Below are 13,707 nucleotides of genomic sequence, written 5' to 3' on the forward strand. Positions count from 1 at the left end.
AGAGCTGCCAGCCACAGCCACAGCGGGTCTAAACCACATCTGCAACCTACACCACAGCTCACAGCAACACCGGATCCTTAACCTGCTGAGCAAGGGCAGGGATTAAACCCGGATCCTCACATATACTATTCGGTTTAGTTATTGCTGAGCCACAGTGGGAACTCTGGTAGGAATTCTTTAACTTACAAATTTTTAAATTTTTGTTACCAATTTTTCATTTAAATCTGCTGCAGAGAGCCTTGTCTATATGAGTTCAATTCTTTGAAATTTGTTAATAGTTCCTTTATGGCCTAACATATAGTCAACTTGGATAAATGCTCCAGGATCGCCCAGAAGTAATGTATATTTTGCAGTTGTTGCTAATTCAGTGTTTTATACAGGTCCATGAGATTAAGTGTGTTAGTTGTGTTGTTGCAATCTTCTATGTCCTTACTGACTACTGGGGTGGGGAGGGCGTAGAGTGTTGTGTTTGCTCTCATTTACTTACAAGAGTTGTATTAAAATTCTATATGTGAACTTACGCTTCTGCTCAAGATGGAGCAACTAGCACTTTACCTTCCTGCCTAAAGCAACTAAAAAAGCAGACGATATATATAAACAATGCCACTTATGACCCTGGATACTGATACTGAAGGACAGGAATCCTCGAGAACATAAGAAGTGAGCCCTATGACCTCAGCTCACTGTCTAAAAATTCCAGAAAGTAGACTATGCAAAAGAATCTAAAAACTTAGAATTAGTGAATTGAGCAAGATTGTGATAGACAAGCCATGATAAAACAAGTTTTTTTCAATATTCTCACAATAAAAAACAAAAGACCTAGAAAGATTCTTCACAAAGAGAGTATCCAAATGGCCAGTATTTGAAAACATGCTGAGCATTATTCGTTGTTATGAAAATTAAAATTAAAACCACAGTAAGACACCAGTACATACTCACCAGAATGCCTAAAATGAGAACAATGAAAAACAAGTTTGGCAAGGATCAGAGGAATGTCCTGTGAACACTTGGAACAGGCTGACCAGGCTTCTGCAGAGGCGGCCTCTGGAATGGCCACCGACTCTTATCTTTATCAAATGCTTTTTGGATGCAGTGAGGGGGGTGGCTCCTATGGTGTAGTACAGACCACTACAGCATTTAATTGCAGCTTCTGGGTCTCCACAGTCAGGCAAAAAACGCATTCGTTTCCCAGGACTCCCGTTAACACACTGCCAGGAACTGCGGAGCCAGAAGACCAAAATCAAGGTGTTGGTGAGTGGCACTTCCTCGGCAGGCTTGAAGGAAGAATCTTGTCTGTATCCTCGTCTGTAGTGGCTGCTGGCATGCTTTCACCGGCGGCTTTAATTCCCTATCGGCTTCCCACTGTTTTCTCCCGTGTGTTATCTTCTGTCTCTTCAAGGACACTTGTGATGTGTGTAGTCCTAACCAGACAGGTCAAAGGAATCACCTCATCTCAGAATGTTTAACTTAATTACATCCTCAAAGACCCTTTTCTCCTGTATGGTAATCTTTAAAGCTCCAGGAATTAGAGATTGCTATTTTTGGGTACCTATTATTCAGCTTACTAGACTTGTGTTTACTATTTTCAAAATAAAGGCATAAACTAGTAATGGTGGAGGGACGGTCAGGGGAAGGCATGGCCCCTGCAGGATCCGTGTGTATGTGTGCACGTGTGTGTGTAGGGGGGGTGGTGGACTGGGAGAAGGCAGAAGCCTTATATCAGGCTAGTAACATTCTCTGGGTGCAGAGGAGTGATGGGGAGATTTTACAAAGGAATACTAAAACAGAATTCCCTCCTTCTTTGCCAGTGTCCTAGGAAATCCTGAACCCAGGAAAGAAGCTGCCCCATTTACATACAATGTATTTCCTAAAGGAATGGGCAACAGGCTTCCTGTGATAGACCCAGCCAGTGCCCATTTAATACCCATTCCTTCCTTCTTCACTAAAAAGAATCCCACTTTTGGAGTTCCCGTTGTGGCTCAGCAGTCACGACACTTTCTACAAGGATACTGGTTCGATCCCTGGCCTCATTCAGTGGGTTAAGGATCCAGTATTGCCATGAGCTGTGGTGGTGTAGCTTGAAGGTGTGGGTCGGATCCAGCGTGGCTGCAGCTGTGGCATCCAGGTGGGCGGCTGCAGTCTCTACCTTGGGAATTTCCATATGCTGCAGACCTAAAAAAGAAATAAAATAATCCCACTTTTATTTGAGGCTATCAGTTGTTTTAGCTATAAAAGTTCATTTCCCAGGAGTTCCTGTTGTGGCATGGCAAAAACGAATCTGACTAGGAACCATGAGGTTGCAGGTTTGATCCCTGGCCTCACTCAGTGGGTTCAGAATCTGGCGATGCCGTGGCTGCGGCCCTAAAAAGCAAAAAAAAAAAAAAAAAAAGTTCATTTCCCAGGTTTCTTTGCAGTCACTGACCACATGACAGTTTCGACTAGTGGGAGGTAAGCAGAATTACGCAAGTGGAGTTCTAGAAAAGCTGTTGTTCTGCTAATAAAAAGGATACACATTTGCGCCTTTACCCTCAAACTCTTCCTTCTTGAAACACTGTGGTGATGCTCCGAGGCATAAATATCAGAATCCCTGTACTAGTCCTAGAGTCTGCCAGCAGACTTTTGTTATAAAAAAGAGCTCCAATGGGGTTTAAGCCGCTGATTCTTGGTTTGCAATCAAACACGCTTTCAAGAAACTGAATAGCTGGGTGTTTCACACATACCATAACATCGACCATAACTGACAATTTCACTTTCTCTGGAGACTTTTAAAAAAATGCCTTCATGCCAACGCAGGTCCCAGACAGGCCCTCTTGAGTAACTGGGTGTAATTACTTTATCTGCTCCCACACATTATCAATAAAGTGCAGAGAAGGTTAATTAGACTCTTTATTGATTCCACCAATGTAGTAGTATATATGATAATAAATGGTACTTTTACATTCTCTTAACCAAAAATATAACAAATATTTACACTCAATAAAAATACAAAAAGCATACAGAGGCACTGTCTTTCTAAAAGACATAAGTTTAAGAGGTATCAAAAAATAGGAGACAAACATTACTTGTTACAGGATGCTTTACAATCACTGAATTGTGCAGTATAATTGCTATTTGATTATGATGACTGTGCAGTTTTGTTTTTGTCTTTTGCTGATAAGCTCACGTTTCAATTTTAAAAGATCAAGTACAACTGCATACTGTGTATCAAAAGTAAAGAAACCTTTAATAAGCACAACAGAAATGAGAGATGAACTGGGGTTCAAGTTTAAATTTGAAAAAGTATTGTGACACATTTTTGAAGATTTATCCCTTTGCTCCAGCCTTTACGGTGATGTGAAAGGAATACATCTACTTTAATATCACGTTTTTTTTAGAAACTTAGAGTATATCAGGATGACAATTACAGTTTTAAATATACAAGGAAACTGTTTCTCCTCTTCTTTTGAAGGGGAGAGAACCACGCTATCAAAATTAGGTTTGTTCTGGTAACTCCCCTTGATTACTGTCACAGTTCCAGCCTGGGAGAGACTCACACGGTGGTTATGCAGATAATGACAAAGCGGCTTATCACCTTCATGAAAATCCATTTAAAGGCTTTTTCTCCCCAAACATCATACTGAAAGTAATCAGAGAAAGTAAGAATTTATTAATTACAATAAACTTTTATGGAAGTATATACTGGACTCACTAATTCTCCAAATCTTTCATTATGAAGAGATTGTTTCGTTGAAACTTATCATTTGGCAAAAGTTTGCAGTGAGGATTTACTGCTTCAATAGTTCTGGCAGATTCAGAGTTGTGGTGCGAATGAGGGCATTACTCTCTTAATTACAGTTATAAATTTACAAAATAAAAACAAAAACAAATGGGGATTTAGAATTGGAGCAAGTACAGGCTAAGGCTTCTCTTGTCCCAGTCACGTGACAAACTAAGAGAAAGGCAGGAATGTACCCTAAATTAAAATATAAAATCAAAACTCCACGATGTTTAAGAGATACACACAAAGCATTTGGCTTTTAGTTCCTGATCAATGTGATCAGCTGATCCAAACGCTCACAGTTCAAGCTAGAGGAAACAAAGGCAGTTACAAGATGCAAGTCCAAAACCACAAGCCTCTGACTCTTTGTGCAAGATATTATCGATAATATCAAGGACGACGATGGGGAAGGTGCCCATCAGATTTGAAAGACCTCTAAAAAAAGACATCGTGCAAACAGCACATTTTTCTGAGGGTAATGGATATAAAATGGTGAGAATAAATACTCAAACCTGATAAAAAGATGGTTATAGCAAAAATATCTTTCACTGTCTTTGTTTTATTCTGGACATGAAAATAATATTGTGTAAATCTGTGAAAGAAAAGTTTATGATCAAAGGACCACTGTTTATAGGTCACCCATCACAGTGTGACTTTCAAAGCAGGAATTTTTGGGCCATACCCTCAGCCTGTGGAAGTTCCCAGGCCAGGGAGTGAACCTTCACCACAGCAGTGACCCAAGCCACTGCAGTGACACCGGATCCTTAACCCACTGTGCCATGAGAGAACTCAAACCAGGACTTTTGATCCAGGTTACTTTCCATTCCAATGGTCCAAGAAAGCTATGGAGCCAACTAGCCTCATTCAAAAACACCTGGGCTTATTAACCTCTAAGGCTGAAGTTTCAGATTTATTTATTTTTTTGCCCATAGGAATTTTTCAGATATGCTATTTTTCCTAAAATGAATAAGTCACTTTGCCAGAAAAGATGGAGTACTGTCATATCACATGTAACTGATTTATGATTCTGAAATAAAGGGAACAGGAGGGTAACAGAGGGAAGAAACAGGAAAAAATGCAAACAAACTCTACAAAAGGAAGTCATAAGCCAACTAATCCTACAAATTCATATATGGACAACCACTCAGAAGTAAACCCATTTTGGCTCTAATTTTGGCTCCAAGTTGATCTGGGTAGTGCACATTAATGGCTTTGGCTTTTTTTTTTGGTAGTTACAGAAGTTTATTAAACTTTCACTTGCCTTTATATTAAAAAAAAGAAAATATTTAAACTTGAGATATAGAAAACCCATTATACTTATTTTATTTTTATTTTTTTGCGGGGGGCGGGAGAACGGTAGTAGCATGCTTGTGGCATGAAGTTCCCAGGCCAGGGACAGAACCTGCACCACAGCAGTAACCAGAGCCACAGCAAAGGACAACACTGGATCCTGAACCTGCTAGGCCCCCAGAGAGCTCCTATACTTCATTTTTTTTTTTTTTTTAAACATGGAAAGTCTACCTCACCCAGTAAACAATCACTGAGATTTTAATTAAATACTTAAAAAGAATGCCATGCCCAACTGAATATTTATTTCCTTTCTCTCAAAGGCTAAAGTGAGAACCAAGAGATAATCGTTTCCATAATTCTAGTTCCTCTTTCACCCACAAAATTTTCAACCAGTGATATACTCCGGTGGGCTAGTGAACTTTACCTGAAGGTAACCTGGAGCTACAGGGTTTATCAAGACTGAAAACAGGCTTGTGCTGGGAAATGGTGGTAGGGGTGGGGTGGGAAGTTGCATAACACTGCATAAAGTGAAACTGATCTTCCTGATTATACCACTAATGCTAACACTTTAAAAAAAGAACTCTGTATTTGAGTTGTGAAAAATTTTAGTTATGGGTTTCTACAGAGTAGAACTATCTAGAACTCATTCTCTATTTACTGGGTTTATACTTACAGTTACATAACAGCATGACTTTGACTTTAGAAAGAACTGGCACAAATGTTATGTAAGATAAAAGTTTCATTGTTTGGAATTTAGGGTTGCTACTTACCCCATCATACCCCTTCCCTTTCCTGAAGAACTGGTAAGATACCCTGTGGCAGTTTCACTTGGCTTTCCAAATCTGGACCAGCAGATGGCAGTATTTTCCTTCCTAACACCTCAACAGCAAAGGGAGTCCTGTTCCACTCAAACTGAGACCCTACATTTTTCACTGGCGCTACAGACTGTTACATCCCAAACATCATCCTGTAAAGATGACTTCTGTTTGGTCAGATAAGAGACAGTTTTATGGCCTCAAACATGAACATTAGTTAACAAGAGTTCCCAAATATAAACAATACCACAAAACTTCAAATAATAAGTTAGTTTTCAAATACGTAAAAATATCCTTGGTATTGGCAGACATTCTGAATTTGTCTGTTAACCCAAGCTATGGCTTGAAAATACCACTACTACTATTATCTTAAAAATAATGTGTTAAAGGAAAATCTATAGTGATATATATGGTGAGGACTCGAGTTTGAATTTGTTCCAGTAACTGTGGTCCCAAGGCAGGTCTGGTGTACAAACCAAAGACTGGTATCCAGGCACGAAATCCACAGCTGAGCAAACTATGCATCTGCAGGGATTAAATGAAAGGAAGCATGACTCAGGGCTATCTCACTGCCCAGAGCGCAGGGAACGAAACCTCTGGGTTAGCAGCAGTAGCAGCAGCAGCAGCAGCAGCAGCAGCAGCAGCAGCAACAGAGCTGTTTGTTTGTTGGCGGGCTGCGGAATCACGAGATGGTTCCTGCCCACTTCTTCCTCTGTGACTTTCAGTAGACTTCAAGTGGGTCACTCAAAGGCTAGACTGCTGACACCTGTTCATTTTCTGCAAATAATAAAAACACATGTGGGAGGTCAGCATATTCATGAAAAATCAACTAATAATCTAGTCATCTATTTAGAAAATCAGCTGATGTTAACAAAGAAATCCTCTCAAACATCCCATCAAGGTACTGATTTTACTGTAATGACATTTCTGAGTTCCGATCACATTGAAGGTTGACAATAAACTGGAATTTCAGAAGTGATTTCTAACCACTTTATTACGAGACTGTTTAAGAGGATAAAACTCATTTAGTGCCAAAGCTGCAAAGGCAGTCAAGAGTTTTGCTAATAAGAGGAACTCTATCAAACTGCACAATTTCAGAAAATTTGGCATTTTGACACTTGGAGTTTCAAGTGTCCATGTGTTAAGGTAAAACACAACTCCACTAAAGTCAAGTGCCTCCTCTCAAGATTATCCCAGTACACTCAACTATCTACCAAATACAAGGACACTCCATTTGAGCCAAAAGAAGGGTTCTGGGCTCAGCCTGCCCTCTTTATTCAAAAAAACAGACCACCATATTTGGGAATCCCTTTCTATTAACAGTTCTGAGGCATTTAAAGAAGACATTCTCGATTACATAAAATACCAGGGTAAGGACCATTCAACGTGTTCAGCAATTCATTTAAGAGCCATTAAGTAGTCTGTCAACATACCATCTGCTTCGCTATCTGCGTCAGTCACATCTGCTAGTTTAGGATGAGACGGCTGCATATTATGCCTTTGAGGCTGAGTTACAATCTTCGATGGAACACAGGCCACCGGGATGCTACTGAGAGAAGCTGGTGGCAGTCTAGAGAGGCTGTGATGCATCATCTTTGACCTCTGCACTGCCACGCTATAATCTGGAGGTTTTAGGTGTAGGTGGGGTCCTTCCTTTAGGTCCGCTAAAGAAATCCCCATGTATCCCGGAGGAGTCGGAGGAGGCTCCCTATACCTATCCTCCTTCTTGGGTGAGGTGACACAGTACACTGGCATGAAAAACAAGCAACGGAAATGTTAATGAGAAACATGAGAAATGAAAAAAACAAACAAAAAAAAACAAAACAAAAAAAACCCCATACCAACACATTACAATGACCAAACAGAACTTAAAAACCGACAAAATGAATATATTTGAACATGATGACAGCATGTTAAAGACGTTTTAAATAAGCTTAATAAACTTGACACTTAAACATGTTTTAAAAATATATAAATCACACTAGGTTTTATGAACATTAAACAGAATGAGGCAGTTGAAGATGACACACTGATGACGAGTTTCCTTTCACAGGTCAGCCCTCACAGGACAGGAGTGTGTGACAAAGTCCTCAAAGAGTACCAGCCACAAAAGTGAGTGACTGAGAAACATTTAAGGATTCACCCTGAACATCTATCCTCTATTAAATGGGAGGATTTTCACAGAATTGTTGTGGAGGCCCTCTAGTTAAGGCCTGTCTTACCCTCTCTCTGAGACATGAACCACTGTCTCATGACACTCCTCGGGAGCTAAGTTGTTAGTGCTGGCATAAAACTTTAGAAAGGAACTAATTCCTTCACGGAACTTATTTCTAACTTTACTTCTGTGATTAAGTGAAGAAGAAAAACATACTCTTAGGAAATACAACTTAAGTTTCTCTGATTTTCCATGGACATTAAAAATAATGGTGACTGACTATCCTTTTCCATATGTTTGTAAGCAGTGGCTCTAAGGCACAGCTTCAAAAGGCAACGTAAACAGGTTAAAGAGGAAGTACCATGAAATTAAGACCAAGCCATAGGTTCACAGGACAAATGTCTTGATCATGTAAGTAACTTTTTTTTTTTTTTTTTTTAGAGCTGCTCCCGTGGCATATGGAGGTTCCCAGGCTAGGGGTCTAATCAGAGCTATAGCCACTGGCCGACGCCAAAACCACAGCAATACGGAATCCGAGCCTTGTCAGTGACCACAGCTCACGGCAACGCTGCATCCTTAACCCACTGAGAAAGGCCAGGGATTGAACTCGCAACCTCACGGTTCCTAGTCAGATTCATTAACCACTGCGCCACGACGGGAACTCCTGTAAGTAACTTTTAAAACACAAACACTATCTATATTCAAGATGAAAAGAAGAAATTTAAAAAGGTCATTAAGTTCTCCCTTTAGAGAATCAAGTTTGTTTATTTTGAAATTTCTACAGCTCTTTCAGTAAAATTTGCATCATGTAGTATCAAGGTTAGAAAGGATTTCCATTCCTATCTGAGGAGAATGGAGTGGGAGAGGATGGAAAGGTTGTCAAGAGAAATAAGACAAGAATGAAGAATGCGGAGTTCCCTGGTGGCTCAGCAGATTAAGGATACAGTGCTGTCACTGCTGTGGCTTAGGTTCAGCCCTTGGCCCAGGAACTTCTACATGCTTTGTGGCCAAAAAAAAATTAAGTGATTTTTTTTTCCCAAGAGTCATCTAGAAATGAACAGAGAAATTTTAAATCTGTTTTCTCTAATGGATATTTATATTGTGTGTGCATGTGCGCACACACACACTTATAGATATCTTACAGTGTTTACCTAAAAGGCTTTAATAAAAAACCTTGGAAAAGAATGAACTAAAAACCCTGATCTATAATGAAATTTGACAAGTAAAAAATGCACTATAGAAAGCACATCTTTCACATTTTCACATTTTCGTAATCTAAATTGACTTCATGAATATGGCATAGAATTAAGAGCTGATATGATAATACTAATCCAAAATACAGTCATTCCACCTAAGCACTTATATAACTCAAGAAAGAAAGGGAAAAAAAAACCTATTTGATAGCCAAATACAAAAAGAATACACCAAGAAAGTTGTGCATGGTTAGAACGGAATCCAGAAACAGAGCTGGTACACCCATGCTGTGCACCAAGAGTGTATAATAAAATGTTTTGGACTTCCTTACCACATTTTTTTCTCACTTGTATTACACCTAAAAGAAGTATCAGATGTAAAGTTTCTACCATATATACACAGCAAGTGGGATCCAAACAATTTATGAGGTGGGAAACATCATAACCCCTTTATTATTATTGCATAGCAATGGAGTATTTCCTCAATGAAAATAAAAAGACCTCAAAAAACAGGACATATAAACCTTACTCCCCAATTAAATTACATTCATGACAGCCTTTTCGTTTTCTGTTTTTTTCTTTTTCTTTTTTTTTTGGCTTTTTAGGGCCGAACCTGCAGCACATGGAAGTTCCCAGGCTAAGAGTCAAATCAGAGCTGCAGCTGCCGGTCTACACGACAGCAACGCTGGAATCTGAGCCGTGTCTTCAACTTATACCACAGCTCACGATAATGCCGGATCCTTAATCCACTGAGCAAGGCCAGGGATCAAACCCGCAACCCCATGGATACCATCAGGTTCATAACCTGCTGAGCCACGATGGGAGCTCCGGGCTTTTTGTTTTAATAGGCTTGAATATCTACCCCAAACCCCTTGAGAAATCATTAACTTGAAAGTAATTTGTTTGTGGAGGGAGGAAAGAGATTGGAGAAGGGATTTTTTTTCAAGAATAAAATTCTGGGCCAAGGTATCCCAACACCATTTTTAATCACTTAAATTCTAAATGACACAGATATGACAAGGAACATACAACTTACCAATCAAGCCCTTTTCTGTACTTGAAGTAACAGTTTTATAAACTGGGTCAACGGCATCCTTGTGGTCCAAGCCCTCAGACGACTCAGCTGGAGTGTTTTCCAATACTCTCCGTTTAACTGTCCCATAATTTGGCTCGTATGTGTCAGACAGAGAGCTAGAGGAAGCCCAACTCTGTCTCATCTGATTAGTCTCTGGGCTTCCTTTACACTGACCACAAGTTCGAGAGCAGCCTTTAGGACAGGAATAGGGCTCAAAGTCAGTGGGTTCAACTTCGGCTATGGGACCATCCAAATGGGTGTGTCGATAAGAGTTCAAAAAATCCCAGCCTTTTGGGTTTGGAAGGCTTTGGAAATTATCATGGGAGCTGCTTGAACAGGAAGTCCAACTTCCACGACCACTATCGGCTGCTTCTATAATGATATGCTCATGAGAAATCTCTTCATTGCTCATAGAAGATGAGACAGCTAAGCTCTTGATTAGAGATGGCTTTGAGAGTGTCCACCTAAAATTGGAGATACACAATTAGAAGTCATTTGATGGAAAACTTTCTTCTATGCACTCCAAGTATCAATGACCACAAGAGACTATAGAATGTGCACCACAATGAGTGTTAGTGCCCACAAAACCTTGTGAAAAAAAAGGACACTATTATCAATCATCACTGAACTTCTACTGGCATTAAAGTTAATACTTAGCTAGAAGCATACAATAAAAACCTCAAATAATCAGCAAGCTTTCCTCAGAAGTTTTCTTGAATTGTTATGAAAGATGAGGTCTGAAATAAAATTAAGTGTACATTTTAATTCCTGGTCAACATGATTGCTAGCTTCTCTCTATGCATACAGAATTAAGAGTTCTCGATTACAGGCCCATGTTTTATTTTTCAGTGTGTTTCCAAGATTAGCCTTGTATGGTATCAAGTAAATAGCGGCTTCCCCAATCACCTACTGCTAAATGAACTATATGAATTTTAGCAGGGGTTCTCACACTTAGGTTCATGTGCCAAATCCACCCATCAGTTTATTTTTATACGGCCCCAAGCAAAACATAGTTTTTACATTTTAAAGGGTTCAAACAAAATGGAACAAAATATTCCAAAGATTTTGAGACAGAGATCACATACAGCCTGCAAAGTCTAAAGCAATTACTCTCCCCCTCCCCCACTTTGGCTGCCCTGCCACATGGAGATCCCTGGGTCAGGGATCAGATCCAAGCCCCAAGTGCGACCTGCCTACACCACAGTTGTGGCAATGCCACATGCTTTAACCCACTGTGCTGGGCTGGGGATTGAACCTATGTCCCAGCTCTGCAGAGTCACCATGATCCTTACTGTACCACAGCAAGAATTTCAGTATTTACTCCTTTAAATTTAAGGGCCTTTTCCTGCGCACCCTTACCAAAGGGTTGTGAATCTTTTTTTGCTTTGTAGGGCGGCACCTGCAGCATATATAAGTTCCCAGGCTAGAGGTCGAAGTGGAGCTACAGCTGCCTGCTTATGCCACAGCCACAGCCAACATAGGATACAAGCTGCGTCTGCCACCTACACCACGGCTGACGGCAACGCTGTGTTCTTAACGCACTGAGCAAGGCCAGGGATCGGACCCACATTCTCATGGATACTAGCTGGGTCCATATGTGAATCTTTGTTTCACAGTACAGACGAGAGAGCAGGAATCAACAAACTAGGGCTCAAGGGCAATTCCAATTCAAGCCCTCTGTTTTTGTAGTATTATTAGGAAACAACATGCCCATTTTTCTTTACAAATTGGCTAAAGCTATTTTGGTGCCACAGCAGCAGGGGTGAACAGTTGCAACAGGGACCTTATCGCCTGAATACTTACTTAACACTAGAAAAGTCTGCCGACTCTTGTTCTGCTGAATCATAGTTAAGAACCTTTACAAATATGATGATAATACTCTTATGATTTCTTAAAATTTTCACATTCAAGTATACCAGTTTTAACAATATCAGTTTAGAATCAACCTTGTCAGAGCTTTCTGAAGACTTCCATTTGGTTTGATTCTAAATAGAAATTTAGAATTAACATTTTTTTTAAAAAACTGACTTTTGCTATCTGATAATTCTTACTCCCAAAACCACAGTTTGAAAGAGGAAGGATCCAGGACTAGTCCTCCTCTTCCAATCTGTCTGCAATGTGTATAACACTGAGGATACTTCCCAGGACACACTCCTTCTGAGGAATCTCTTAACCTTACAGCCAGAATCCAAGAACTACGACTAAGAGCAGCTCACACTGATGACGCTAGAAGTTTTGAATTCAGTAACACTTACAAAAAGAGCACTCATACATCTTTCCAAACAATACTTATCTGCATATTCAGTATAGAGAATACATGCTTGGTTCCCATGCTCTTTCATTACCCCATGTGGGGGCTGGGTCAGCCTAAAGTCCAATCAGGGAGAACTATGTGCAGCAGTCACTCAGCTTGGGTTTTGTGATGTGAACAGAGGCAAGTATGCTTACCCAGGGCCAAGCTGGCTATGGTCTCCTCTCCCTGAGGAGTGCTCTGCCTTTTCCGAAGCTCCGCTGGGGGCAGGGGCTGCAACAGCCTGGGAGGAACACCGTTCATCCTGTAGGGCTGCAGACATGGAGTCGACAGAACAGTTGCTCACAATGCTGGACCGTGACGAAATCTCACTATGGCTGGAGTCAGACAAGTTGTCAGATTTAGCTGATGGAATGAGTGTATAACCTGAATGAGAGAAGACAACTGATCAAACTACAAAACAAGGGAACAGGAGTGGGGAGGGGGTATGTGGTTAGGGAGAGAACAGAGAAAAATAGAAAAAGAACAAAACACAAGCTGAGTATCACTGTAAACATCCTTCTACGTAGATGCAATGATGACAATTTTCTATACAAGTTCCCTTACATATCCATTCACCTACCTACCCGAACTGCACCAATCAAATTCCAAATTCAAGAAATGGAATGTCAAAAGCCATTTTGACTGAGAAAACTAGTTCAAATATAAATCTGCTTAAGGCTCTCACATAGCTATAAGCATTTAATAAAACAAGAAGTCATGAAGTATATACAAAACATGAAAAAGTAGACATCTGGAACTTCTCAACTTCCTTTTAACCCTACGTCACCACCCCTTTGATTAACTATTTCATGGCCTGACCTGAGGATCCAAAATACTACCTTGAGGTAGGGGGGCAGGTAAGGGGGGTGGGGTCAGGACTCAAGGGAAAGAACCATATTTTATATTTTCAAACTACATATACTTACCCCAGATATTCTGCTTATGTCACCTAAGAAGAGTTGCTTTGACCCAAGGTGAAAGCTGCTGTTCTAATACTTTTTAAAAATAAATTGTTTTAGATTTGGACTTACTCTTTTACCTAGTTTCGTTTTCCCTCACCCATATAGCAGAATATTAAACAGTTGAACTGACAGATTTACAAGAATATGTCATGAAAAAAAACCCCAGC

At 40.2% G+C, this 13,707-nt stretch overlaps 1 protein-coding gene across 10 annotated transcripts in view; it reads right to left on the reverse strand.

The window, feature by feature from the left end:
• The window catches only part of RAPGEF6 (Rap guanine nucleotide exchange factor 6), a 243,169-nt gene continuing 232,330 nt past the window's right edge, over nt 2,869-13,707 (reverse strand). For 5 of the 10 annotated variants that reach the window (XM_021085403.1, XM_005661629.3, XM_021085404.1 and 2 more), the window contains 4 exons: nt 12,734-12,962; nt 10,247-10,749; nt 7,296-7,610; nt 2,869-6,639 (listed from right to left, as the gene is read on the reverse strand). In XM_021085403.1, the coding sequence (XP_020941062.1) occupies nt 6,614-6,639; nt 7,296-7,610; nt 10,247-10,749; nt 12,734-12,962 (1,073 nt within the window). In that variant the 3' untranslated portion in view covers nt 2,869-6,613. The remainder of the gene's footprint in view (nt 6,640-7,295; nt 7,611-10,246; nt 10,750-12,733; nt 12,963-13,707) is intronic. The other 5 variants (XM_021085410.1, XM_021085408.1, XM_021085405.1 and 2 more) reach the window with 4 other exon arrangements.

The sequence above is a fragment of the Sus scrofa genome, chromosome 2, assembly GCF_000003025.6.
Source record: "Sus scrofa isolate TJ Tabasco breed Duroc chromosome 2, Sscrofa11.1, whole genome shotgun sequence".
Classification (NCBI taxonomy): Eukaryota; Metazoa; Chordata; class Mammalia; order Artiodactyla; family Suidae; genus Sus; species Sus scrofa.